Raw genomic sequence first — 27,082 nt, forward strand, 5'->3', positions numbered from 1 at the left:
TCTTAAACAATTTTTTTAAAAAAAAATTGTGGTGAAAATGGAGTTTAGGACAAAACCTGAAAATTGCCAAAAGTTCCAAACTATCTAAGATTCAATGATTCTTGTCTAAATCACACCAAGCACAAGTCAAGAACAAATCCTAGGAATTTACTAAATAATTACTCACAGACATTTACAATTCCCCATGTTTTTTTTCCTAATTTACCAAAAGTAAAAGAAAATTATAATCACCAATCTTGATCATCCCCTAAGTTTTCCCAAATTTATTATGGGAATTAATATTAGCTTAAAAAATTTGGTCGTTAATCCACAAATATTATCTGGAGAAATCAGAATTCAAAGAAAACATTTGGACAGGGCAATTTTTTTTACCGTACCTTTTGTTTGACATCTCCTTCCTTGATATATATGTATATATGTATATATATATATAGATATATGTATATATGTATATATATATATATGGTGCCATTCCTTTTCTCTGCATCTCTCTCTACATGCCTCCAATACTAATACAAAGCCACAAATTTTATCGATTCCAAACCACCACAATTCTCAGTTTAAGATTTGGTTCAGCGTTTTCTGGTCATACAAGTTTTCCTTGCAGATAATTTGTGGGTCTTGTTTGGTTTTTCGTTTTCTGGGTTCAAGAAAAAAAGGTTCTTCATCCACAAACAGAGGATAATTTTGAGTGGGTTTTGATGCTCTGACGTTGTGCAGTTGCTAAATCTAGGAGATATGTCTTCTTGTTTGAATCCACGGTTTCTCCATTTCTGGGCCCTGTGAGAGAATATCCAAGAACAGAGCCAAAGGCTCTCTGAAGGTTTGTTCTTCTACTGGAACTCTACAATTCAAGGAGACCAACTCAAACTATTTCTTGGGCAAAGCCCTCGATGCCTCGGATAAAAGAAGTGTTAGCGATTTGATGATTAAAACTTCGAAAAATGATCCTTTGACCGTTAATGTAAGCATCTTACCCCTTTTTGGTTCAACCTTTGTAGTAAGTTTATGTATTAATTCCAACCTTTTGTTGATTAAATTTATGTGAATTACTTTAGGCTCAAGCTTCGTCTTTCATGAGCAAAGCTCTGAAGTGGTGGGAAAAGTCCCTTCAACCGAATATGATAGAGATAAATTCAGCTCAAGAATTTGTGGATTCTTTGTGTAATGCTGGTGATAAATTGGTTGTGGTTGACTTCTATTCTCCTGGTTGTGGGGGTTGCAAAGCTCTGCATCCTAAGGTACAAATCCAATTACAACCACAGTATGATATGAATTTCCTACTTGATCTTGTAATTTCTTGATGTTTTAAAAAATTCTATTTTCAAGATATCTCAACTCCCATGTTAACACCTGTTATTAAAATCAAAACAGATTTGTCAAATGGCTGAATTGAATCCAGATACCATTTTTGTGATGGTTAATTATGAGCAACACAAGGCTATGTGCTATGCCCTTCATGTCCACGTTTTACCCTTCTTTAGATTTTACAGAGGTGCAGAGGGCAGGCTGTGTAGCTTCAGTTGCACCAACGCAACAGTAAGTGATTCTTTCAATCTCAATGTAGCCCGAGATTTTAGTAGTTTGGTCCTTAGAATTGGTTAATGACATCCAAGATTTGTATTTTTCTGTTCAGATCAACAAATTTAAGGTTGCATTGGCTAAACATGGGACGGATCGATGTAGTCTTGGCCCCACAAAAGGTTTAAATGAATCGGAACTGCTGGCCTTGGCCTCAAACGATCTGATATCGAGAGATTTGCTTCCACCGAATTTGAGTGAGGATGATGAAGCTGAAGAGTTGGTTCTTCAAGAAAATTCCAAGGGAAGTGCGTTGAGCAAAGATGATGGTAGGATAAAAGGGGATGCCCTGTTGGTGGTTTAGATTTTCCAACGCAATCGTGAAGGAGACTGGAAACTTTCCAGGAGCTCATCTTTGTACCACAGAGTTGACAGAATCAATGCGAGTGAAATTTTTTTGGTGTGCAGTAGTAGTATTTGTTTAATATGTATAGTGAAGTGGTGAATGATAAATTCTCTAATTTCCTCTCCCAGTCTGTCGTTTTCCACTTTTTTTTTTTTTTTTTTTTTCTTTTTCGACACAAGAAAATATGAGGAGGAAATTAAATACAAGAAAAAGAATGGGATGGAGACGTGGATGTGTGATTCGAACATCCACTTGAAGGGATAAGATTAGGGGTAGGAAAACATATTTTACATATACTCGCACAAATTGAATTTAATGGTAAATTTTGATATGGTCTCATACCGTACTTTTCGGTATTAGTATTGGTACGACATTCAAATAAAAAGTCCATATTTCGATGTGAATAATATCAATTTTTTTTATTTTGTTATAGATGATATTATACATATATCGTACCGAAATTTCGATATACAAATTTTTTTTGGGTAAAATATAATGAAATTTATGGTATAATATCAATATTTATTTTTCGGTAGCAAAATTTTTTATACGGTATTTTTTGAAAAATCTCATATATCATATAAAACATGTCTAGATGTTGATTCTATGGTAAATATGCGACATGGAGACGTTGCGTTTTGAATGATCTATGAAACGTGGAAGATGATAAGTGCAAAAGGAAGCCACATCATTTGCTTGCTTTTAAATTTTGTAAGAAACGAACAGTTCTTCGAATAGGAAATATTATAAAAATGTGCTTGGCATTTTTTTTATATATATAATTTAAATCCAATTGGATAATTGGATCTTGTTTTTTTTTTTATGGATGCATTTGATTTGGATTAATTTTGTTCGTACAAGAAAATTAATGTATTTGAAATGGAACCGCAACTTTATAGTATTTAAAAATTTGTGGTGAATCCCTTGTAATGATTTCTTTAGAGCTCTTTATTGTATACACGTATGGCGTCGAACAATCTGATGTGTCGAGATTTGCGAGAGGATGGATAACTATGAAGCTGACAGCTTGGTTCTTCGATTCAAATTTGAATTTGATGTTTTTCAAAATAAAATTATATTTAAATATTTATATTATATCATTTTATTTAATTTTAGTTATATTTTTGATTTACTTATATTTTTATATATATAATTTTAACAAATATATATAATTTTAACACTCTTTATCATATTAAATAAAATATTTTTTTATATAATATTATGTTTTTTAATTTTTTAAAAGAATGTCGTCATGAATTTTTTTATATACTAATGTTGTGTAAATTGATATTATTATTACTGTATCTTGATTAAAACTTTAATATAAATTATTTTAATGTTTATTAAAAAATAATTAAAAATTTAATCAAAGTTTATTCATCTGATAAATGACAATTTTTTGACTTTGTAAAAAAATATTTATTTATTGTTTAAATTTTCGATAAATAAAATAATATCTAATTTTTTAAATTTTTTTTTTAATTAGAGAAAAAGAGATAGAAGAGAGAACATAAGATATAACAGAAGGAGGAAGTGAACATCAGAAAAGGATAAAAAAGGACGCAAGTGCATAAGGGAGGAATAGAAGGTTACAGTGAAGACAACAAAAGACTACACATAAGACATCTACACGAATGAAGATAGAAAGCACAAGCATGATGAATTCCTAAACACATGCCAAAAATCACTGAAAATTCCTCTTATTTCTTTTTTATTTTGTTTTCTTCTATGAAATTAAATATGAGTTTTCACTTTTGTTTTGAATTCGTGAAATAATTTTATTTAGACTAAGACCAAGATAAAGCCAAACAATACTTGTTAATATTTGGTTTCTTTTCAATATATTATTTTTCTTGATTTTAATTATTGATTGATGTTAGTTTAATATTTATTGTTAATAGCATGATCAACTATTGTTTGTTGATTAATCACGAATCGGAAGATGATTGATTAAATATAAAAACAAAGACGTCATCAACACATGAAAACTGAAATTTCACGAAGATTTAGTGTATTCAGATCTAATTAAATTCAATTAAAAATAATTGGACGGTTAGATTTAAATATATTTATTAACTCGAAGAATCGTTTAATAAATAAATCGGGATTTCACCATGATTGTCAATAATTAAATAATTAATTGAATTTTAACACGTGTCAACATAGCAGAATTTAGTACCGTTGTGTGTCTTAATTCTTTATTTGAAGTTGTATCTCTCTTTGATCTTTGAATCAGTCGTTTTTTGTTGAAATTATTTTATTTAATAATTTAGATTAATAATACGTATATAATCTTTTTATTTATGTTGTCTAACTTAAATTAAGTGATATGAATTTTAGTAATTAAATATTAGTTTATGTAGGATCGATATTTGGACTCATACATAATCAAATATTCCACGCGTATAAAATGAGATTGGGCATGCTAAATTTTTTCGTTTTAGTTTTGCTCCCACGCTAAACCTATGGCTCTGCCACTGTACACCAGCACTTTTTATGTTCTCAACCTCTACGGGCTCTAACAGTGTCTCCATGTATAGGAAGATAATATTCTGAAGGGCTTAAGAATCATCAGCACACGGTTTCTTTGTCAACACAACCGAAAACTACAAGAGAAGGCGCTTGAAATAGAGAATGTAGATCGAGCAAAGTACAACGAATGTGTTCATATGGATAGTGACTCCCAAGTATTATGTATATCCTGAACTGGATGGTCGCAGCATTTTCACATGGATAGTAAACTGAGAGATGAGTATGGAGTCATTTTCGTTTAGCTCATATTTCGACACACATTCATATCAGACGTCCAGAAATATCACCAGTCTAAGAAACGAGAAATTGACTGACCGTTTGGACGATGTCAAATTTGCTCATAAATTGACAATCCATGTTAACACATTCGTTCTACTTTGCTCAATTGCTCACAGATGAAGAGCATGCCTGCAACTTCAAAAATCATGTCTGGTAAAAGTTTGCAATCAGAAATACAGCAAACAACATCATTTTGGCGAAACAAAATAAGGCCTTGAAGATGGTATATATCTATACGGCAAAGTTTCAGAACAGAGAAGTACTAAAATGAATAAAGTCATGTAGACTTGGTCTCGTTCTTCTCAGTGTTCCCCTCTAGTTCTCTCCTTAGCTGCAAGGAGAAATCATCATTCAGATCATCATCATCCCAATCATCTTCCCATTGCTGCAGCGCTTCTTTGCCTTCTTCTTTGTCCTCCAAATCTAAAAAAAATCATCGCCACAGCATAAAACACAGAAAATGCACAAAATAGTACAAGATGAATTCTGAGTCTCATTCAAAAAACTAAGTTGGAGTCTCCATGATTGAGTCCAACTCCCACACGCCCATTACTTCAATATTCCACTAAAGAAGGGTTGAGACTTGAGAAGGGTGGAAAAGAAAGATAGAAGAAAAAAGAACACCGAGCAAACATCCAATCAACCGCCAATTCCTTGTACAATCTAGTTACAGAAATTATCACCTCAGTACAAATAAAGAGTAGTAAAAAACTGACCAAAAAAATACCAATCATCGAAGTATGATGTTTGTTCTATTTCCATAAATACAAGAGAAAAAAAGAGTTGATCATGGTGTTTCGCTATTCATTCATCTTATTTGTCAGATGATTCAAATAAGAACCAAGTCAATGCAAACATATGAGCTGACAATTCACACATGACCATATCATTAACTTTTGCTATTATGCTAAGCATCCCTAAAATTTTGTATAAACATCCAATGTGGTAAATGGATCCTGATCATCAATGGACAATGACAGTAAAACCTAATGAAGGGATTGACATATTGGTTGTAGGACTGAAATAAAGGCAAGGATAGGATGACAGGGAATGACTTGGCCAGTCTGTTCAAGGCCCAGAGGCAAGGATAGGATGACAGGGAATGACTTGGCCAGTCTGTTCAAGGCCCAGGAGCACACATAAGATGGAGTTGGATCGTGAACATGAATGTCCTCCTTTTAAAATGAATGGTATAACAAAGGTTGTTGAACAAGAAATGAATTAGATGCAACTCCAGATCATTGCTTTTGCCATCTTCTTTTTACCTAAAATGGTCACTATGCACCTGTTTCATTTTATTCCGAAGTTACCACAAATGTTGAGACTTGTGACACCAGGAAAGCTTTACAACCGGTAAATACTTTACAAAATCTGCGAGCCATCGATCACAAATAAATGTATTAAATGCTAATTGATGAAGCTCTAGCAGCTCGCCATTATTAAGATAGGTGCCTTCAACAAATCTTATCTCTATATTTCAACATTTGCTTCCTTCTGTCCATGAAACATTTATCATTAACATGCCTCGAGGACAACACACAACCTCAGAACCAATTCTCAAAGTTAACAAGTACAAAGTACCCATCCAACAGCCTATTTTCTCACCCTATGCAATAAAAAACTCTCATCTCCCAGAAACATAAGCAAGCAAACTAAATAAAACAAACGCAGAATCATAGTTGTCAATAGCGAGCGTAGCGCTCGCATTGCACGTAGCGACGCGACGCGAAGCTCCATGGTTACGGGACGCTATGCGCACTGCACTTCAAAGTAGCGAGCAATATTGTCGCTATTATCACGATAGCGTAAAGCAAAGCTATATAACATTTTTTTAAAAAAAGTAACGGATGTTTTGTAGGCTCATTTTGCACAATTTTTAGGCACAATTATATTTCAATTCAACCCTGCTTCTCCTCTTTTGTTTCAATCTTTTCCGCTTCTCCCAATCAACCATAACATAAACCCCACAAATCTCCACTGCTTCTCCTCTTCTGTTGCTCGTAGCTCGCCGAACTTCGGGTTGTCCGCCGCTAGACTTATATAAATAAATGCAGCTTCATTCCAAGAAAAAAAATAGATTGGAGCAAACACACATGAATGATTTGATGTGCATTAAGTACAACAGAGCTCTGATACTTATATACGATAGTCGTGATACCATCGATCCTATAACATTGAGTGAAATAGATAAAGACAATGAATGGTTGGTAGGGAGACTAGAGGATGAAGAACCTGACTTTGTTAATGATGGTGATGATTTGACTTGGCAAGATTGTTCCAGACGTCCGAGTAGATGAAGCTCCTTATACATTGAGGAAATCCAAAAAGGCCTCGAAGGCATCCCATACATCTACGCAGGCCTCAAAGACGACCACATCTACACCTATAGAAAGCTCGAAGGCGGCCACATCTAAGTCTAGAGGGAAAAGGCCAATAAAAACATCTACTACACTTGATCTTGCAGATAAAAAGGATGAATTCGACTTTGATGAAGAAAGTGAAGAAAATGATGTTGAGCGTTGTGCAATTTCAAATGAAGAAGATGGTCTCGATCTTGATGAAGAAGATGAATTTAGATTATGTTTTTCTAATTTTAGAATGGAGGTTTTATATGTTTTGAACTTATATATTTGTTATTTAAGCATGAATTGTATACTGTATATTATATATTTACATACTTGTGACACATTACTTTCAAATGGTCCTTGCTACGCTATTCGCTATGCGTTATAGCCATGGGAAACCTTTGAGCTACAAGGCGCTACACATGATTTTCTATTGACAACTATATCCATAATCAAACACGTGTACATGATAGAGGAATCAATTTTGCATACTTTGGACGAATCTCAACCTACGAAACAAGTTTAAATCACGAGAACGCCAGCACATCAACAAATTGAAAAGAAAACATTCAAAACTGTCAAACCCAACTATAAAAAATGCCATAATCAACTAAAAGATTGTAAAACCCTTATGAATACATAAAATATACGGAAATGATTAGAATTTTACCGTAATTAATTTCAAACTCCTCAAACTCATCATCGTCTTCAAATAGATCAATTTTCAATTCTTCCGTAGTTGGCTTTGGTTGTTCAGTTGCCATTCCTATTCTGTGCAACGTATAAAAACCTCAATATCCCAACAAATAACATCATTTGATGCAAGTCTCTACCAAAAAACAGAAACATACATTTACAGCATCCACATGTATTCAACGCATAGTACACAAAATAAATCAAAAGGTTTAGTTCAAAACCTATTCCGAAACATAGCTTGTCGTGGTTATTATCAATTTGTTCGCAAATTCACAGATACTAGAGAACTTGAGAAATACGAAAGGAATCAACTTACCAGATGATACCGCAGATTTGGATATAGCTTTTCTAACCATAGAAGGGAAATTTAGTTGGAACTCGTGCTTTAGGGATGTGATAACAGAAGTACAAACGACATTGTATAGCAGCATGATCACACCATGTACTAGATTATGGAGTGATGATGAAATGAAATGCATAGATAATTAATCACACGTAAAAAAAAATGTTGTATTTGGTGTAAATTATTAAGAAAAACATATATTTGTATTGTATTTGGTGTAAATTATTAAGAAATCCTATTTGTGTAGTGGTATAAAACTCTCCCAACATCGGAGATATTACAACTAAGAACACAAAGGAACAAAGGGTGTGGAAATTTCCATTCATAATGAATTTTTGTTTTATGTCTCGTATTTACAGTACTTACCTATATAAATGATAAATACAGTTACTTGAGGTTAAGATATTAACTTCCTAACTATTGACTAATTACCAATTAAGTGTAAAACTCCCCCTCAAGGTGGACGACAAAGATCTTTGATGGCCATCTTGGAAATGAGTGGAAGGAAAAGAACTCTTGGAAGAGGCTTTGTGAAGACACGCAAGTTGAAGTTGTGAGCGAACTGGGAGAAGTTTTACCGAACCATCACTGACTCTATCACGAACAAAGTGACAATCTAGTTCGATGTGTTTTGTACGTTCGTGGAAAATCGGAATAGAAGCGATGTGAATGGCTGCCTGATTATCACAAACATTAAGGCTAGTTGGATACACGATATATGTAATTCTGAAAGAAGCCGTTGTATCCAAATCAGATCACTAGCAGTTGCAGCCAAGGCCCGGTACTCGGCCTCGGCAGATAACAAAAAACGTCATAATCACTTCAACTTGGCTTCTCCACGAAAGGCCAGATCCAAAGTTTTAAGGCAAGCATATAACCAAGAGGCCGGGCTTTGTGCTTCCATAGAAGAAACAGAAAAATTGCATTTCGTATAAATTCTTGGAAATTGAAAACAGTTGGTGTATGAAAGTGCCATCTATTTTGAACCGTCCAGGAATTAAGAACAATAAAATGTGTCGTGAACGAGATGCACAAAAAGACGATCGAGTTTAGAAATCAAACAAAAAAGGTCTGACGTTCATTCAGCATGAATTTCCCAAAAGCAAAAACAATCATTTTTCCCCAATGTCGAATAAGATGAAGAAACCAAGCAAAAAAACAAAGAAATCGAAAACCTGGATTCGTGGAAAAGGTGTCAGTTGGGATTAAGCTCTCGACATTGAAACAAAAACCTTACCTGTAAATTGAAAATGAAGAAAATTTGTCTTACTCTCTTCTTTCTTTTACATTTCTTTTTCTTCCTTCAAAAAGGGCACCATACAGATATATGGTTTAGCTATGTCCTAACTCCTAACCGATGACTACGAAATTAAAATATGAACCATTCTTTTTTAAAAAATGAGCTATATTCACTTAAAAAAAATAAAACTACTATATATAATTTTTTATTAAACAAAAATGCTATATAATCGATGACTTGTAGTATCCAATAACAAGGTCTCGAGTTTGGAGAAGACATCAAGACATCGAGTTCAAAATCCAATCATAACAAATTCTTTAAAAAGAAATATGCCATCATGTATATATAACAAGTTCAAAATCCAATATATATATAAAAGGAACGGTATAAACATATCTTGATTCAGATAATTGCCATCATGTATATTAACTTCAAGTAATATTTCTCATTACTTTTCAAATAAAAAAGAGATTATGCATGAGCTATTAAACAAAGATGATGGGTGTCTGTGACATGGAGCGACCTGTGACAAGCAGATGGGGATTCTTTTGTTTCTTGCAAATTATACTGCATCTTGCACATAAATTTTAGCATCAAGTTGTGAGCACAACGGCAATCCTAACCTCATAATCTTTCCCACTAAATCCAACTTGTGCAATTCAAAATCAAACATTATTTTTCAATATGGAATCCAGAGTCCAACAGTAGACCGTGGAAGTGGAATTGAACACCGCGAAAGAAAATCTTACTCTAGGCGGTAGTTGCGATGAAAATCGGGAGACAAGAACTGCCGCTTTAGAAGAAAAATATAAGAAATGGATTTGAAATGACGGGGTTGAGAAGAGGACATTTCAAATCTGCTGAAATTAGTAATGGGCCATATCTGCTGATTTCAAATACCAAATCCCTTTTGTTCCCAAATACAAATCAGCCCAAATGAACTAATCCAAACGCAACCTAAGATTAATGGACGAGTATGATAGATACAGAAATTTATACGTATAATAGAGGTGCGCTCCGCAGCTAAAAAGTGGCGAGCTTGAATGTAATGCGTAAAGGGTTAGTTCCTCTACTATACTCTTTCACTGGAAAAATGGAACATGGTTCTCAAAACAATAAAAGGAACATGATTAGGGTTCATGTTCATCAAACTGAAGATGGGGCGCGCAGGTGCCAGATTAGGCTCCGCAGCAAATTTCTTTGTCGTGTAAAACAGGACAGAAATTTATGTTCAATCCGAAAAAAATTGTTCCACTTTTTTCTTGTTTTCGATCCAAATCTGGTATATATTTCATAATCATTGCTCCAATAAATTCACCAAACCCCGCATGCATCTACATTAGTCTTATTAGAAAATTATGGATCACAAGTTATCGTTTTCAACACAACAAGGATCGAAGACGGAGAAATAATGAATAAATAGAAACGAAGAATATCTTAGCTTACAAATTCGGTGCTGCTTCCGAGCGCCGCTGCTTTTGATTAAGAGAGATTGTGAAGTGAAATCAAAGGTGGTATGGATATGGGTGATTAAGCAGGCCACTAGTCACCAAAAAACGCCCAATCCTGTTTAGCCCGTTTGACAGGATATGTTTTCCGGAAAAGTCGGGCCCGAATTAGGTTACAATCACATTTTGATATAATATAACATTGTCTCGAACTTCACTCGATTATAAATGAATCAAACTCCAAGATTTAAAAATTTGACTCGACTCGATTATATCTCGATAGATATAAAATTTAGACCTTAAATATGACGAGTGGACATGGTTGTTACGTATAAACTATAATAGAATATTTGGGCTCGGTTTAAAGGACTACTATTATCCCATTGTATTCACAATCATTTAAAATCATCGCATTACATTTTCATTTTTAAAAAACTCGAACTCACACCCTTCCTTCATTAGAAAATTTTAGAGCACTATAACGGTGTTAAGTTTATACCACAATTAATCGAATACTTTTTAAGACTGAAAAAATAATGTTCAAGTAATAATTAAATAGTATTAGTGTTTACAACTATTTTAGAAAAGAAATTATGAAATTTTTCTAGAATTTTTTTTTTCAAATTAAAAAAAAATATACAATCACTTTTTCAAAACATTACCCTAATATAAGATTAGTTCAAGATAACTTTAAAATATTTGAATAATTTTTTTTGGATGTTGAAAGAAACACAAATAAACATATAAAATTAGCTAAAAAGAAAAGCATATAAACCAAATTTATGAATCAATCAATCAATTATGCTATCGTTGGTTCGTGGTACCAAACAAACTGCAGGTGATTTTAATCATTAATTCGAGTAAAATGGCTGGCAAAGCTTGATACCAGAGATCAAAAAGTGAAGTTCAAATCCAATAAGATGATACAATTTAAACCAGCCAAGTCAAGAAGATGGCATCTGATGGCTATTGTAAAAACATTGAAATAAGTTACGCACATGACAATGTATGTGTACAATACAGGGAAAAACACCTTGGCCAGGCATGAAAGTGTCCCTCTGAGGATATGGGAGCCGGGAGGTACCTCTGAACAAAAAAACATGTCCCAAACAAGCACGAAAAACGAATCAAAGCCCCAAGTCATACCAAATTATTGAATCCCAGGTGGATTGAGTACTAAAGAAGATACGGGAGAGTGACGAGGCTAAGACCCTTCGATCATAACCTGTACAGGCTGTGCAAATTCCACGTTGCGAGTTGCTGCTAGTGGCCCTCTGCTTGCCTCGGTTTCGCCACAGTTTGTCTCGCTGCCAGACAGAATTCTCTGAGCAGACAGCGCGCATCAGGCCTTGGAACATCGAAAGATAGAACTGACTATTAGGTTGATTTCTCGAGTAACGAGTTGTTATGGCAACCTTGGAAGATAACCTCTATGAATCAGCCTGGATGCCAGATAATACGGAGGTTCGGAAAGACCGAACACCGGCATCTACATTTCACATTTAGCCGAAGCCGCTTGTCGATGCATTCCACGTGAAAACTGTGGGCACGAGGAAGACCCAGAACCTGCATCGTGTCCGGTGAAGAAATTTGTGCAAGTACTCGTAGAATATCACGCCTGTCTCGTATTATGCTATAGTTCCAGCGAAGAGAAGTTCTAATTTTCATTCTCGACTGGAATAGAATTGAATAACGTAGAACCAAGTACATAAAAAACTAAGTGTGATAGCAATTCGAATCTTTTAAATTGTACAATAGATGAAACACGCATTTTGGTTTCAATTGATGCATCGTATGATTAATCACGCGTGACGCTAGATTCAATTGTTGCTCACAATATAATAAAATGACGACAAAATAATCACAAAGATAACAGAATCTTAACAGCTGTCAGCTAGCATATTGCTAAAGTAGAATGAAACTATTATATAGTGTAGTATCAGCTATCATCGCTCAGAACATTATCTTGATTGAACATAGATAAACTCACCTCATCTCCGACATAAAACTCTAGACACTCGCTGCAATCTGTAGGAACCGCCTTCAGCCTAAACTTTGGAAGTTCTTGAACACGAGCCTCCACAGCTTCTTTCTATGCGTTGAAACAAAATATCATCAATTTACAAAGAAAGGTAATAACATGAAGTGAATGAAAGAATAAAGTTGGAAGCAAAATTTTGATGGATTTAAAATATTTGCTTCAAAATCAATTTCAGAGAGAGATTAAATTACAGAACATTGAGAAAACCATGTTTCAAGACAGCCATTGATATAGTTGGTAAGACAAGTAAACCAAAAAATTGGGTCGAAACCTCGCTCTCGAGTTCTTTAAATCAAACACTTTTAGCCTGAGCCGGGGTCAAGTACGGTACAGGTTGGTATGCAGTGGAATCTTGGCCCATCCCTCTCATTTCTTGGCCTGCAGCCTCAAGCGCCCAATCTGGCACTCGAACCATGTCAGCCAAAACCTGAAGTAAGAGTAAAAGTTTCAACACATCAAATAGTATAAAAATAAAATAATGGTTTTTCATGTAAAGAAGACTCGCTTGCCCAAACTTGTTTTGAGCATCTTACAAGCTACTAAAGCTGGCGAGATATTTTAGTAACTTATAAACTTTTACAAATTATTTTAAAATTAATTCATTTCGTTCGGTGTTTGTAAAAAGTAAGTTTTCATTGAAAGCAAAAACAATCAAGAGGGAAGAGAAAACAAATCAAATAATCAGAAGGCAGAAAAAAAAATGAATAAAATGGATCTGAGAATAGTTTAGAATAAAAGAATAATATTGAAATTATTTTGAATAAAACTTATTACAAGATCTTAAACCAGCATTATTAGTTTTTTTTCGAAAGATCTTATAAGATAATAACAGCTTATTTATATTATCACACAGTTTCGAACACCTTATAAGCTGTTCTAAATAGCTTATAAGTTTAGTTATATAGTCTCGAAGAAAGAGTTACATACACCATGTGAACAGATAGATATAATGCCTCATTAAGCGAAGAAGAAAGCTCAAAATAACGATCAGTTAACTGACAATTCCTACACAGATACCGGCAATGCATACAAGTCCACAATAGCTGAACAGCAGCCAAATAAGGAAACCCCAAGTTATTTCTATTTCTGGTATGGTATATAATCCATTAGTTCGTACTCAGAAGAGGAAATTAAAACAGCTTATACAATCTCTTGAGTTAGTGAACCATAGGGTAACCAATGATAGTCCAAGGCAAGAACGGAAATCCTTCCACAAAAACGTACATATCTCTGCTGCCAACCAAGATCCCTATGGCCATGACAAATATCGTAAAAAGAATAATGCCACTAGTTACAGGAAACAACTTAAAGAAACAGAAAGGTGCGAGGAAAATTAACACGTAAATCCGAAGTTGTAAGTCAATGTTATGTACAAATTTATAGCTTAACACAACTTGCTAATAGGAGACTTTTATAAAAGCATGGTACTTTGAAGGTTAGCAAAATGATGAGAGAAGTATTATGCAAGGAACGCATGCCATAAAATAGAGATTCATAAAACCTATATAGCAAAGTATTAGAAATTCCACGACTATTTAAAAAATTAAATTAAATAAATTGCCAAGATTGAACGAGGAAAAAAGGCGTAATCCCATCCCAGCAGCCAGCCCATTATCTACAAACATCAAGAGGCAAAAAACAAACACTACCGTATAGTCTACCTGATAAAGAGAGGAAAAACACACATCATTTCGAGTTATAAATTTACTAAAAGCATGAAGATCGCTTACCACAATCCATATGTGCAAACTGCAATGGATGGATACACAAGTAATATATCTTCCATTAATTGCCACAATAATTCTAACTGAAACAGTTGAGGAATAGTACAATAACCAGCGGAGTAATATTAAAAATAGTATATTTTCATACTCTAATTAACATAAAACGACTGAAATAAGAAAACAAAGTATTAATATTTTTGAATCTAAGATTTAACATGAACTAAAAACTTGAAGAGTCAATGAAAGGATACATACTTGTTGCCAGCATAGACAAGAAGATTCCCTTGTACCTGCAAACAGCCACACTCAGACATCACTCTTCCATTCCAAAAAAAATTCAAACCCTCCTCAGCATAAATACCTAGAATCTAAGAATTTCAAATTCTAACTAAAGCATCTCATCATAATTAAACATATAAACTTAATAGTAAAAAATAATATTATTGTTATAAATAAAATATACCAGAAAGCATATAAAATAATAATAAATGGAAAAATCACTTTTGGAATGCAGACGCCTTCATCGACAATAGAATCGTTAATTACATATAACGCTTTTGGAGCCCAGCTAATTTTCCCAGGCTTCAACAAAAGAACGCCATTCGAATCTCCGTTCTTTCTTAGCTAATCATCAGGCCAGTCTATTGCCAAATTTAATTATTTTTACATAAATTGTACACTGCTTGTTTTACATTTTCATGTCATCCAAAAAAACCCCGATCACACATATACGAAGAAAAAATTGGACAGAACATGCAACAATAAAATATGAACTCTTTATAATCTTGGTTATCTAACTTATATAACCTTGGAGTTATTTCACCTCGGTCAACTTTTCAATTTGAAAAACTAACTCCTTTAATATATTGGAGACTTGCTTGTAAATATCCAACAACATAATTAAATGTGTCTTTTTTATGGAGTCACACAAAAAATGTTTAACCGCTTCATGAACCCACATTTATTTTGCGATGAAATTCGATGTAAAACATCGGAAATCTGGAACATGTATAAAATATTACAAAACAAATTGTTGTGCTCTAGTACAAAAAATAAAATTTTGAGTATAAAATTGAAACAACTATATTAATATCAATACTTTCTAGACTTGATTATATGCTCAAACATCATATATAAGAATATGATCTGAAATAGCATACTGAAATATTTTATATTAGTATCACATTTTTAATGATGTTTTGTACCCATTTTCACATGGAAAAAACATGTGTCTTTAATACCAAAATTCATATTTGGGCACTCAAAAATCAAATATAATGTTCAATCTGAAACATTTAATATTCAAATATCATATATCAATACCGGATTTTCAATGTTTTGCATCGAATTTCAATGTTTGCATCGAATTTTCATCCGACAAAAGACATGTCATTAACACCAAAACTTATTATACATATTTGGATACTCGAATAATTCTGAAACATTCAGTATTAAAATAACATATATTAATAGCTATTTTTGAAAGTTTTGTACCAAATTTTCATCCGAAAAAAATGTTTCATTAATATCAAAATTTGTTATACATATATGGGTTCCCAAAAATCATATATTAATGTCATATATAAACATTTAGTCATATCTAAGACATTTATTTAAAAATCATATATTTGTTCCAGATTTTCAATTTTTTTACCGAATTTCATCCAAAAAACACTGTGGACCTAGGCAAAACATTTTTTGTGTAAGTAGAATGCAAAAAAAAGAACCGGTCTATTGACCATTGGCTCTTAATATATTACAATACACTTGGGGAAATTATTTTTAAAAATACAATTAACCGAGATTAAAATAACAAAATATCCCACCATACATGTATTTTATAAATGGTTGTTAAATTTCATAATATCTCAAAAAATTAGGAATTTAAATGTTCCAAATCAGGGCAGTTAAAAACATACAAAAAATATGATTGGTCAAACGAAGGTTATCCCCATTTCCCAAAATTCCCCTCACAAGCAACCACAGATAAGGGTTTCCGGTTTGTTCGACCCTACCCACATGGGTAGTGCCCCAAAACCATTGAGGAGTTGACACTTGTCAAATTTTGACACGTGTCAACTCTTCCTTGAGTAGAGTTGACATGTGTCAACTTCTCAATGGTTTAAGTCACTACCCATGTGGATAGGGTCGAACTCACCGTTTTTCTGGGGAAAAAAGGTCCAGGTTATGATTTTTTCCTAAAAAGACGGGCTCTCTGGAATGAGAGCACCTTTAGAGAAACAACCAAACTAACTAAGCCTACATAGATTAAGGGAGAGTTTGAGGGAGTCTTGCTTTTGAATACAGCTAAAACACAAAAAGACACTAAATTCATCAGACACCCTAAAGGATTACCCTGCAATTTAGGGATATTTTATTATATAAACTTGGCCAAAATAAAAAAAATTGACAGTCTAAATCTCCCTGCAATTGAATTTAACGAGCCAATATTTTTTAATCAAATTAAATGAACTGGTCTAGAGTTATATTTTTTAGAAGGGGCAGTTTAAAACACAGTCCGGTCAACTTTTTTGCTTTTTATGATAATAAGCCTCTCATTAAACTGTAGAGACCTATTTTTAAAAAACAAATAAAATCGACCAAGTCTTATTGTCAAAATCTCCTTTTTAAAAAAATATACACGAGCAAAATCTGCAACTAGGGTCAATCTAGCTCAGTAATATTAAATATATTATTTATATGATATTTAAAAATAATTCACTAAAATGGCACTCTCCAGCAGATTATTATTCCGCTAGCATAATAAAGGTTAATGAGATCCTAACTATGTGGGCATTACTCTCACTTTCATTTGAACGGGTAATACATCCTATTATAGGGGCAATGTCCACATGGGTACGATGAAATAAACCCATAATAAACTAATGCTCCCGCATCCTTGACTTGCCTCAGAGGTAGTGACAATCAAATATCAACACTGCCATTTCTGATAATACGAGCAAATAGCTTATACATCATCGGCAAATCTTTCGGTATGTAAAGGGATGCTGTGTAAGATGAAATCCGAGGTGTTTTCAAATCAAATATAAATTTGAATGGAAGAAAACAATTATTTAAGAGAGTGGTCAAAGAAAAGAAGGGTGTCATAGCTTCAGTTGCGATGATTCAAAAGTATAATCAAAGTGAACGAACTCATGGTTATGTGATGTATACATCACCTGCTGTGTTTCGATGAAAAAATACATGAAGTATGAAAGCACAATGAAATACTTCAGAAGCCGTTGCAATAGGCAAAGCATCAGAAACCAATAACCAGACATTTAAAAATTTTAAAGTGCGTCGCAAATTTGATAAAAATAAATTATAACTAAAGAAAAATGCACATAATCAAACATACACCAGATCGTGTAAACTGATGCATCAGAGAGATTCCCAACGACAAATCATCAATTTCTTAAGAAATTCTGATGTCCCTGTCTGTTTATCATCACTTGCATCAACTAACCGACTCGAATTGATAAAACCACCTAAAAAGCATTATCAAGAAAATAGAAAACAAAGGTAATCAATATGCAAAGTCACAACCAATATGAACAATACCAAAAGCCACAACAAAATCTTAAAAAAATGTTGAACTTGATGCCTCAGATTACAATATTTTCATAGCAAATCAAAATATATTTAACACCATCGTTGGCACCAATATAGAACTTCACAAGACGTTTTTTTACAACATATAAGGCATACGTAAAAAAATGTTTATTGCCAAGCATCACAATGGATTGCAATGACTTGAAAATTGGTGTTATTTTAATCACCGGGTATAGCTTTTGGTAGACATTTATGTAATCGATAAAAGATTGCAAATAGTTTTGACTTTTGACCATAAAAAGGAACATATGCCATGAACTAAAAAACCTAGAGAGAAGTGAAAAATCGAAAATGAATTAACATAGCATCAGAGAGATTCCCATTAGACATAGTCATCTTCCTCCAATGGAGCTCTGATGTCCCTGTCTATTTTATCATCATTTGCTAAGGATTAAAACATAAACAAATGTTTCAAATTTTAAGCGAAATAAGCATTTCTAAAAAAAGGAATGCAAATTCATAATAGTTAAAAACGTCAAATGCGTCAAAGCCTCAGATTGATAAGATTTTCATAGCGAACAACTCAAAGTATATTTAACACCATCACAGGCAGGACACAGAACAAACTGAACTATCCTTAACGCATGAAAATATACAGTAAAATAAATAAAATATTTATATTTAAACTTATCATTGCGTAAAGTAACAGTAGAATCCGAGATTCTGATTTCCAATAAAAAAATTCATCTTTCTCCAGGAGAAGTATGACGAATATATCATCACATAATTTCCACACAATTCGAGGATCCCAGATTAAAAATGGTACTTAAAAATCAAATGCGAAAGAAATTTAACAAAACATAGAATAGATGATCCAATTATCAGAAAATAACTTGGATCTCAAAAAGGTAAAAGTTACCGAGCACTTAAACAGAGAAGAGCGGCCGACGAAGGCGGATCCGAGCACTTCAGATTTCTCAGAATTAGGGTTTATTATTAGCCGCTTCGAAATGAGCATATGTATATATAGAGAGGAAAATCGTATGAATGCGTCAATTTTGACCGGGAGTTCGCGGCTAGGGTTTCCAGACCCGAGCCAGAGTTACAGAAATACCCTTTTGTACACGAAAGTTGGGCTGGATCCAAGGCTAGTCGTATGAGGCTTTAAAATAATTACTTTTAAGAAATGTCATGAATTTTATGCCCGACCCAATTACATTGACAATAGCCAGCCTAGTAAAAATCTGGTGTGGATCGAATAAAAGATCCGGTAACCCACTTCCGAATATTCTCCGAAAACTGTATTGGGTTCGAGACCTGAGTAGACATGTATAATTAATTTCTAATAATAAGAATATTATTTCATAAGTACTTCAAAATATAGTATATTAATTTAAATAATTATTAAACATAGATAGATTAAAAATTAATTGTTATATTTTAGATGAAATATTTAAAAAAATATTAAAACTGAAATAAATTATGTTTTGATGAAAAATAATCCCAACACTCACCACATACATATTAAAGAGTGAGTCTCGTGTGAGACCGTCTCACGGATCTTAATCTGTGAGACCGATCAACCCTACTCATATTCACAATAAAAAGTAATACTTTCATCATAAAAAGTAATATTTTTTTATAGATGACCCAAATAAGAGATCCGTCTCATAAATACGACATGTGAGACCGTCTCACACAAGTTTTTGTCCATGTTAAATAGTACGTATCCACATGCATGATGCGATGATGACTTGTGCAGCATGACAGCAACATTTTTTACTTTCTTTCATTTTGTTGCAGCAACGGGTCCCACTGCCCTATAATTAAATTAATTAATTAATTATATAAAATATTCCACCCATTTTTATTCATGTTATAGAAATTTCCTATGCAGATATATATATATATATATATATATATATATATATATATATATATAAGATTTTGTGAGTGCGTACGGTTCAAATTTGCTTCGGCATTCATGGATAATACTTCTAGTGCTCGAGTATTGCTGGTTGTTTTGTGCTTTTCTTGCATTCTTGGATTGAGTGGAGCAATCCCATTTACAAGTAAGCTAGCTATCAGTTTTTAACATAAATACTTTTGAATCAATTCCCTCGTACGTAAATCTTGAATATATAGTTGATGATGATTTTGTATGAAATTTGATCTCTTATTTGCAGGAAGTGGAAACCTGGTGCAGAAATCTCAAAGTTATAGGTTAGTTGCAGACATGGTATGTATAAAATGCTTGCTAAATATTGTTCATGTATGAATCAAAGAGTGCCTTAATTATATTGGCAATACTTTTCTTGATCTTTCTTCTTTTGTATGACTTAAATTTTAAGTTAGTTTACATCAAATTCAAAAATCATAAATAATCCTAAAAATTTTAAAGATACACTATGAAGTTATATATAAGTGGATGTAGTCGGAGTATTCATTAAAAATAATCGCTCAACAGAAGTTTAAATATGCAGGAAAATAAAGGTGAAAAGTGGGAGTTGAACACAAAAAAGAGAAGACTGATGGAAATAGAGGTGGATGACTATCCAGGGTCTGGGGCTAATAATCGCCACACTCCAAGAACACAACTTGGAAGAGGCTGTCCCGACTGCTGAACTAATCGATCTCCGGCGTATTTCAGATACTTCAATACAGAATTCGAGCAATAAGGAATGCGTGAGTGCTGTGGGTGTCGAATGGTAGAGTGTGATCATGTGAAGAGCGTGTTGTGTTCATTAAAGAAATATACATGAGCCTCTTGAATAAGTAACGATCGAGGACCAACTTTACGGTTCTGTTAAAGATATTTCATATCAAATGAAATATAGAGTTGTATGTAAGAACTTGAACAATCCTCTCGCCTTGAGTTAATTTTGATATGTAGTTAGGCTCGTGATCTTAATATAGTATTAGAGTTCAAATTCACCGTCATGTGTTGGATTGCTCTTTTGACGTGACCACTAATATCTTGAAAACTTCATGTTTCAGTTGTTCATCCCTAAACAAGAGTGATTATGCGACTGAATTAAGTTCTTAAGAGTTTTTTTATATATACGTTGACAATCTTCCCTTCCTGAATTTTGAGATAATGGTCTCCAAGATTAATTAATTAAAGTATACATATGGTGAAGGGGCCCTACTTCAGCTAGAGTTGTAATAATTATATTGAGCAACATGTGGATTAATTTATGTTAAGTGCATGTCCAGAAGTGCATTTTGAGGTGGAGCGCACTTTCTCTTGAGTGCAAATTCAAAACTATGTAATGTATTTTCATTGTCGGGTGAAAAATATTAGGTCTCCGAATCCGTACGTACAACATTAATTGAGCTAATTAATTTTACATTAACGGGGGTAAATATATACACTTTCTCTTTTTTTATAGGCAAAAATACGGTAGATTTTAGTATTGTGTCTCCAATATTACACGTATAATTTATTTATTTTTTGGCATTACATAATTTTTTACTTTTGATTGACTTTATAGTCACTTCTAACATGTTTACTGGAAGAAGAAAAATTACGTTATTCAACTTGTATTTGATATATAATTTAAGGCAAAAATTTGTTTGATACGGTCTTACAGTCATCCATGAAAAAGTATTATTTTTTATGATGGGGGTATTATTTTTTATTGTGAATATCGGTAGGGTTGACCTGTCTCACAGATAAAGATTCGTGAGACCGTCTCACAAGAGAATTACTCATAATTTATTACATTTTCGTATATATATAACTTTGATTCTGTTTACGAATTTGAAACCAAACTTAAATTTAATTTGCGGTTGGAATGGAGTTAAAATGAGAAATTATCGGAAATTTGGAATTTTCGAAAACTAATATTTCATCCATACGATGCACATGAACTTAGCCCGATGCTCGCAGCCTCGTAATTTAAACGGACCCTCCCTTGGATAAAGACTCTCTTCGTATCATTTTGAACCCATGCATTACTATTTTAATATAATATTAACTTCTGAGTATCTTTAAAGCACTTGTGCATCAAATATAAAACCTATCTCCACTAATCCATCGACGTAAAAAATTAACAATTCTTGAATATTTCATAATTTATTAAAATACCAATATAAGAAAAATGTTAGGCTTGAAATATTATATATTATTTTATTGGTTTCAATAATCAATTAAAACTTATATTATGATATAAACATGATTAAATTCAATCAAATTTATTAAAATAACTGTAAATTAATTAAGTTTAATTCACAAATAATTTAAAAGGGTAAAAACAAAAAAAAAAGAAAAAGAACAAAGTTGGCCATATAAGAATTAAAAAAGAAACAATTGCGCCATATGGCGCACATGGCGCATGCAGCTACGGCACCTGTTCGTCATCCCCAACGTAGCATCGGGCATGCCGTGCACTATTTTGGCATTTAGGATTCAAAAAGAATCAATTGCGCCATATGGCGCATGTAGCTACGGCACCTGTTCGCCATCCCCAACTTAGCATCGGGCATGCAGTGCACTATTTTGGCATTTAGGATGCCTTCACCCCACCAACTAACATATCTTCCCAACAATCTCAGCAACGGCTTATATGATCATCATCATATCCGAGTAGATTGGGTCAATTGGTTAGGCAATCTACCGGACAGAGAGAATTTATTAATACAGTGGAATGTAATATCTCAAATGAATGAGCAAATCTGAACATTTATTATGGAAAATATGGCTTTGATTATAGTATATAGACACTGTTTTTTATTAGACATCTGTCCACGTTGTTAGGTGACAACTGTCCACGCTTTGTCCTTTGTCAGTAGACACGGCGACTCATACAGTTATGGTCTTATCATGAACAATGATTGTTAGGCTAATGATTTCGAGATATGGTATCTCATTTTTATGGATCCGGAAATGACATCTATACCGAGGTCGGGCATATGATTGCGATGTGAGGCTCTGTCTTCTTAGTCTCATTACGGGCTAAGCCGAGAGTCCAGTTTCACTTGAGCATGTGCTGGTATGATCAGTTTCCCTCGTCGCTGCAAATCTGGAGATGTACCTTGACTGGTTCCACTATGTGAAAAATGACATTTTACTTCGCCAGGCGTTACTTCGGCAAAAATAAATTACGAAGTAATATATTACCAATAACTTCATTAATAACACAAGCGAAGTAAAATATTATATTTTACTTCGGATGTTTAAAAACACGGGCTTCACTGTATTTTTTTTATATATTTTACTTCGGCATATCAATTTTGATGAAGTAAAAAATAATGAAAAAATGACATAGCGAAGTAAAAAGATTAAAACATGCGACGGATTTTTTAAACCGTCGCCCAAATTTAAATCGGCGACGGTTTAATTTAACCCGTCGCTAATTTTAGCGACGGTTAAATAAAAACCGTCGCATATTTAAAACTAGCGACTGTTTTTTAAAAACTGTCGCTATCTTTAGCGACGATTGTTATTTGACCGTCGCTAAAAGTAGCGACAGGTTCAAATCAACCGTCGCCGATTAAAAATTTGGCGACGGTTAAAAGAACACCGTCGTCATTTTCAAAAAAATTCCACTCCGGATATATTTCCCTCCATTTTAACCGTCGCCGATTTAAAATGTTGCGACGGTTTTTACTAAAACCGTCGCCATTTTCAAAAAAATTCAATCCCACCTATTTTTCCCTCTATTTTCTTCCACCACACTCTATAAATACATACAAATTCTCTCCAATTTCTTCCACTTCACTTCACAACAATTAAAATTTTTTCTCACATACACAATTTTACAACTTCACAACACTTAAAATTTTTATCACTTACACGATTTTACAATTTCACAACACTTAAAATTTTTATTTCTTACACGATTTTACCACTTTACGATACTTAAAATTTTTATCTTTTACACGATTGTACCAATTCATAACACATATTTATTAAATTTTTTATATTTTACCGCACCAATTCATAACACAGATTTATTAATTTTTTTTTTTAATTTACCTAACATATTAGCGACGGAAATCATATGAATCCCGTCGCTAAATAGCGACGTTTTTGATATAAATTCCGTCGCACACTAGCGACGGTAATTAACATTACTTCTGTCGCAAAATAGCGACGGTTTTGAACATGAATTCCGTCGCAAAATAGCGACGGTTTTGAGCATGAATTCCGTCGCTAAATAATATTTAAGAGGAAGTTATATGATATACTACTTCATTATTCACTATAATCGATGAAGTAAAACACATTTATTACTTCGACACCGGTCCAATTCTGGACCGGTTTTTCTCCCAAAACCGGCCAAAAGACTTCGGTATTTTCAATACTACAACTTCGGGTATTATGCGAAGTAAAAGGTACATCTATTACTTCACGTCCATATACTTCGGCACTTAAGTACCCTATTACTTCAGATATTATCTGAAGTAAAAAGTGATTTTTGGCATAGTGTTCTTATCCCGACTTTCCTTTTCTTTCCGAACTCTCCATGGTCCGAGCTCTCGGATGACCAAGATAGTTCTCGGTGTATCACCAACTTCCATCACCATCAAATCTTTCATCGGCTATTAGAGTTAGTTTAGCTTAGCTACAAGGGAAGCTTTCATAGAGATGTGAGGTGACGATTGTGAGCAGAAAACGACATTCGACAGCTATTTGTACAAGAAAATTGTGCTCGAAAATCCGTTGGATGATTTGAAGTTTGCAATGAAAACTATTGGGAGTGTGTTGAGAGCCAATGCTTTTAGGAAGGAGATGAAAATTGTTTGAGGCTAAGTTATTCCTATGTCGTGTGCTACTATAATTGCCTAACGACGAGGAAATAAATTGATTATGGTTAAAAGGCATATGCATTGGTGTTTCTAATTTTGTTTGTTGATGATGATGTCCGGGTAGATTGAGTGAGATGGTTGGGCAATCTACTCGAGCAAAGAAATGTACTTTTTAGGTAAATATTTTGACCTCTTGGGATGAGCCCGTGTGGTATGGCCTAATGGATGAACCCGGGGTGGTCTGCATGCCTTGGTGGGATGAACTTGGGTGGTATGGCATGTCCTGGTCTGTCCAGGTGCTCTGGCCTGGTCTCTCGGGTGGTATGCTCTGTCTTCCCGGGTGGTATGGCATGTCCTGGTCTACTCGGATGCTCTGGTCTGGTGTCCCAGATGGTATGGCATGTCCTGGTTTGCCTGCCTTGGTGGGATGACCTCGCGTCAGACAATCCGCACACACTCAACAAGATAATGTCAGTGGGGCGCTGGAAGAGTTTCTGGCGTAGCCACTCCGACGCTCAAGTCAGTACAAAGTTCACCAAGTAGAGAGAGAATTTATTGAATGCAGTAGATTTCCCTCTCTCAAATGAGCAAACCTGAGTGTTTATAAGGGAGAAGATTACCTCGATTACAGTGCATGTACAATGTTCTTGATTAGATATATGCACGTGACCTGTCTTCTGACAACTGCCCATGCCATGTCATCTATCAGCTGCCCATGCCCTGTCATATGTCAATAGGCATGACGACCCATACTGTTCGGGTCTTGTCATGGGCACTGATTATCATGCTAATGATGCATGGTGACCCATATTGGTCGAGAAGACCCCGTTCAAGCGAAAAAACCTTGGTCGGATGAGATTACCATGTCCGGGCTTGAGTACCATATCTAAATTTTACCCATGATCAAATGTTTGCAACAAATTAGAATTTGATTCATTTAAGTTTTCTCTTTTCGCTCAAGTCCAATAATGACCCAAGCCCTTTCCAGTGTATCATCAGTTGAATTTAAGTTTCTTGTAGAATGGGAGTATGCTTTATTTAGTTTCTTATATTAATGGTGAAATGTGGTTGCAACGGTCCATGCACAAATCACATATCTGTTGTAAAAATTCTCATAAGATGGTGTCACAGATCAATTTCGTGAGAAATATATCTTATTTAGGTCATATATAAAGAAAATTATTTTTTTGTCAAAAGTATTATTTTTTATTATAAAATTATGTATGATTGAACTATTTTACAAAAATGATCTGAAACCATCTCTCAAAAGAATTACTTCATGTGCATTTGTTTTACCATATTTAAAGAACAAAAATTGTTGACAATGGCCATTTCATAATTCAAAACTATTAACATTTCTAGACTTCCACCGTTTTCTCCATTATGCGTGCCTTTAAGGGCACCTACATTTGGTGTTCAAACCAATATGATATTAATACCAATTTGGGTGATAATCGCCCACCCACTTGTGCCACGTAAATAATTTGAAATTGAATTTATTTAATATAAAATAAGAATAAGATGAATGAGGCAACGAGATATACAAATAATGAGTGTTAATGTTAAAATGAATGTGTGATAATATATGTGTTAATATAATGTCTATGTTGACATGTGGACTCCACAATTTTAATGAGGTGGTGGATGTTATAACGGTAATGAAAGCGGATACCCTAATGAATAATGAGTGTCTTGTCGAGTTTGTCACATCATTATTTTTTGAACATTTAAATGAATTTTGAAGACAAAATTAATTTTTTGGCTGAAATTAAAAATTGAATAATTTTTTTTACATAACTGAAATATTAGTTTTTCTTTTATTACAGTTAATTGAATATTTTTTTTATTCACATATATGATTAGAAAAGTATTATATATAAATCGAAATTTTGGCTAAAAAAGAAATACATCAAAAAAAATTGAGCGCAAGCTTGACAAATGCAAGCCATGCGGAGGTGCTATTCCGCTCTGCATGGCAGGAGAATTAAATCTTCGGGTGGTTCTGAGAAAAATACATGTGCTTCATCATAAACACTTTTGTAGAAACTAAATCTGCATTTCACTCGAGTTTAAGCTGCACAAGCTTACGCATAATATGTGTTTAATGAACAAATAGAACTGAGTTTTTTAAGTAAAAATCCAAAAATCTGTTTTTTATGATTACCAACATTTTACTAATATAATTTATATGTGTGAGAACCC

The 27,082-nt window shown here is 33.7% G+C and overlaps 2 protein-coding genes, 1 long non-coding RNA gene, 5 other non-coding genes and 1 pseudogene across 12 annotated transcripts; 2 read left to right on the top strand and 7 right to left on the bottom strand.

The window, feature by feature from the left end:
- Positions 1–469: 469 nt before the first annotated feature.
- On the top strand, positions 470–2,071 carry LOC140837185 (thioredoxin-like 1-2, chloroplastic). The gene is made up of 4 exons (XM_073203243.1): positions 470–964; positions 1,059–1,241; positions 1,375–1,539; positions 1,637–2,071. The coding sequence occupies exons 1-4, from the start codon at positions 926–928 to the stop codon at positions 1,883–1,885; spliced, it is 636 nt and encodes a 211-aa protein (XP_073059344.1). The 5' UTR covers positions 470–925; the 3' UTR covers positions 1,886–2,071.
- Positions 2,072–4,868: 2,797 nt separating this feature from the next.
- On the bottom strand, positions 4,869–11,009 carry LOC140837192 (protein DELETION OF SUV3 SUPPRESSOR 1(I)-like). 5 transcript variants are annotated; one of them, XM_073203279.1, is made up of 4 exons: positions 10,809–10,990; positions 8,096–8,224; positions 7,754–7,854; positions 4,869–5,161 (listed from the first exon to the last, which is right to left on the bottom strand). In XM_073203279.1, the coding sequence occupies exons 3-4, from the start codon at positions 7,845–7,847 to the stop codon at positions 5,016–5,018; spliced, it is 240 nt and encodes a 79-aa protein (XP_073059380.1). In that variant the 5' UTR covers positions 7,848–7,854; positions 8,096–8,224; positions 10,809–10,990; the 3' UTR covers positions 4,869–5,015. The 5 variants fall into 5 exon arrangements, with proteins under 5 accessions (XP_073059380.1, XP_073059365.1, XP_073059389.1 ...); XM_073203264.1 differs by lacking the exon at positions 8,096–8,224 and having other exon boundaries at positions 10,809–11,009; XM_073203288.1 differs by lacking the exon at positions 8,096–8,224 and having other exon boundaries at positions 7,754–7,912; positions 10,809–10,991.
- On the top strand, positions 8,231–10,113 carry LOC140837218 (uncharacterized). Its single transcript, XR_012119245.1, has 2 exons — positions 8,231–8,581; positions 9,899–10,113. It is a non-coding gene; the product is annotated as an uncharacterized lncRNA (long non-coding RNA).
- A 654-nt stretch (positions 11,010–11,663) lies between the features above and the next one.
- LOC140837225 (E3 ubiquitin-protein ligase SIS3-like) lies at positions 11,664–17,477 on the bottom strand (annotated as a pseudogene).
- Positions 17,478–17,480: 3 nt separating this feature from the next.
- Positions 17,481–17,559, bottom strand: LOC140815425 (small nucleolar RNA snoR122). The gene has a single exon (XR_012114381.1). It is a non-coding gene; the product is annotated as a small nucleolar RNA snoR122 (small nucleolar RNA).
- Positions 17,560–17,950: 391 nt separating this feature from the next.
- On the bottom strand, positions 17,951–18,034 carry LOC140815402 (small nucleolar RNA R44/J54/Z268 family). Its single transcript, XR_012114376.1, has one exon. It is a non-coding gene; the product is annotated as a small nucleolar RNA R44/J54/Z268 family (small nucleolar RNA).
- Positions 18,035–18,172: 138 nt separating this feature from the next.
- Positions 18,173–18,239, bottom strand: LOC140815389 (small nucleolar RNA Z267). The gene has a single exon (XR_012114373.1). It is a non-coding gene; the product is annotated as a small nucleolar RNA Z267 (small nucleolar RNA).
- Positions 18,240–18,488: 249 nt separating this feature from the next.
- LOC140815399 (small nucleolar RNA R44/J54/Z268 family) lies at positions 18,489–18,575 on the bottom strand. Its single transcript, XR_012114375.1, has one exon. It is a non-coding gene; the product is annotated as a small nucleolar RNA R44/J54/Z268 family (small nucleolar RNA).
- A 99-nt stretch (positions 18,576–18,674) lies between these two features.
- LOC140815383 (small nucleolar RNA Z267) lies at positions 18,675–18,743 on the bottom strand. The gene has a single exon (XR_012114370.1). It is a non-coding gene; the product is annotated as a small nucleolar RNA Z267 (small nucleolar RNA).
- Between the last annotated feature and the right edge of the window lie 8,339 nt (positions 18,744–27,082).

The sequence above is a fragment of the Primulina eburnea genome, chromosome 1 (genome assembly GCF_022965805.1).
Source record: "Primulina eburnea isolate SZY01 chromosome 1, ASM2296580v1, whole genome shotgun sequence".
Taxonomy (NCBI): domain Eukaryota; kingdom Viridiplantae; phylum Streptophyta; class Magnoliopsida; order Lamiales; family Gesneriaceae; genus Primulina; species Primulina eburnea.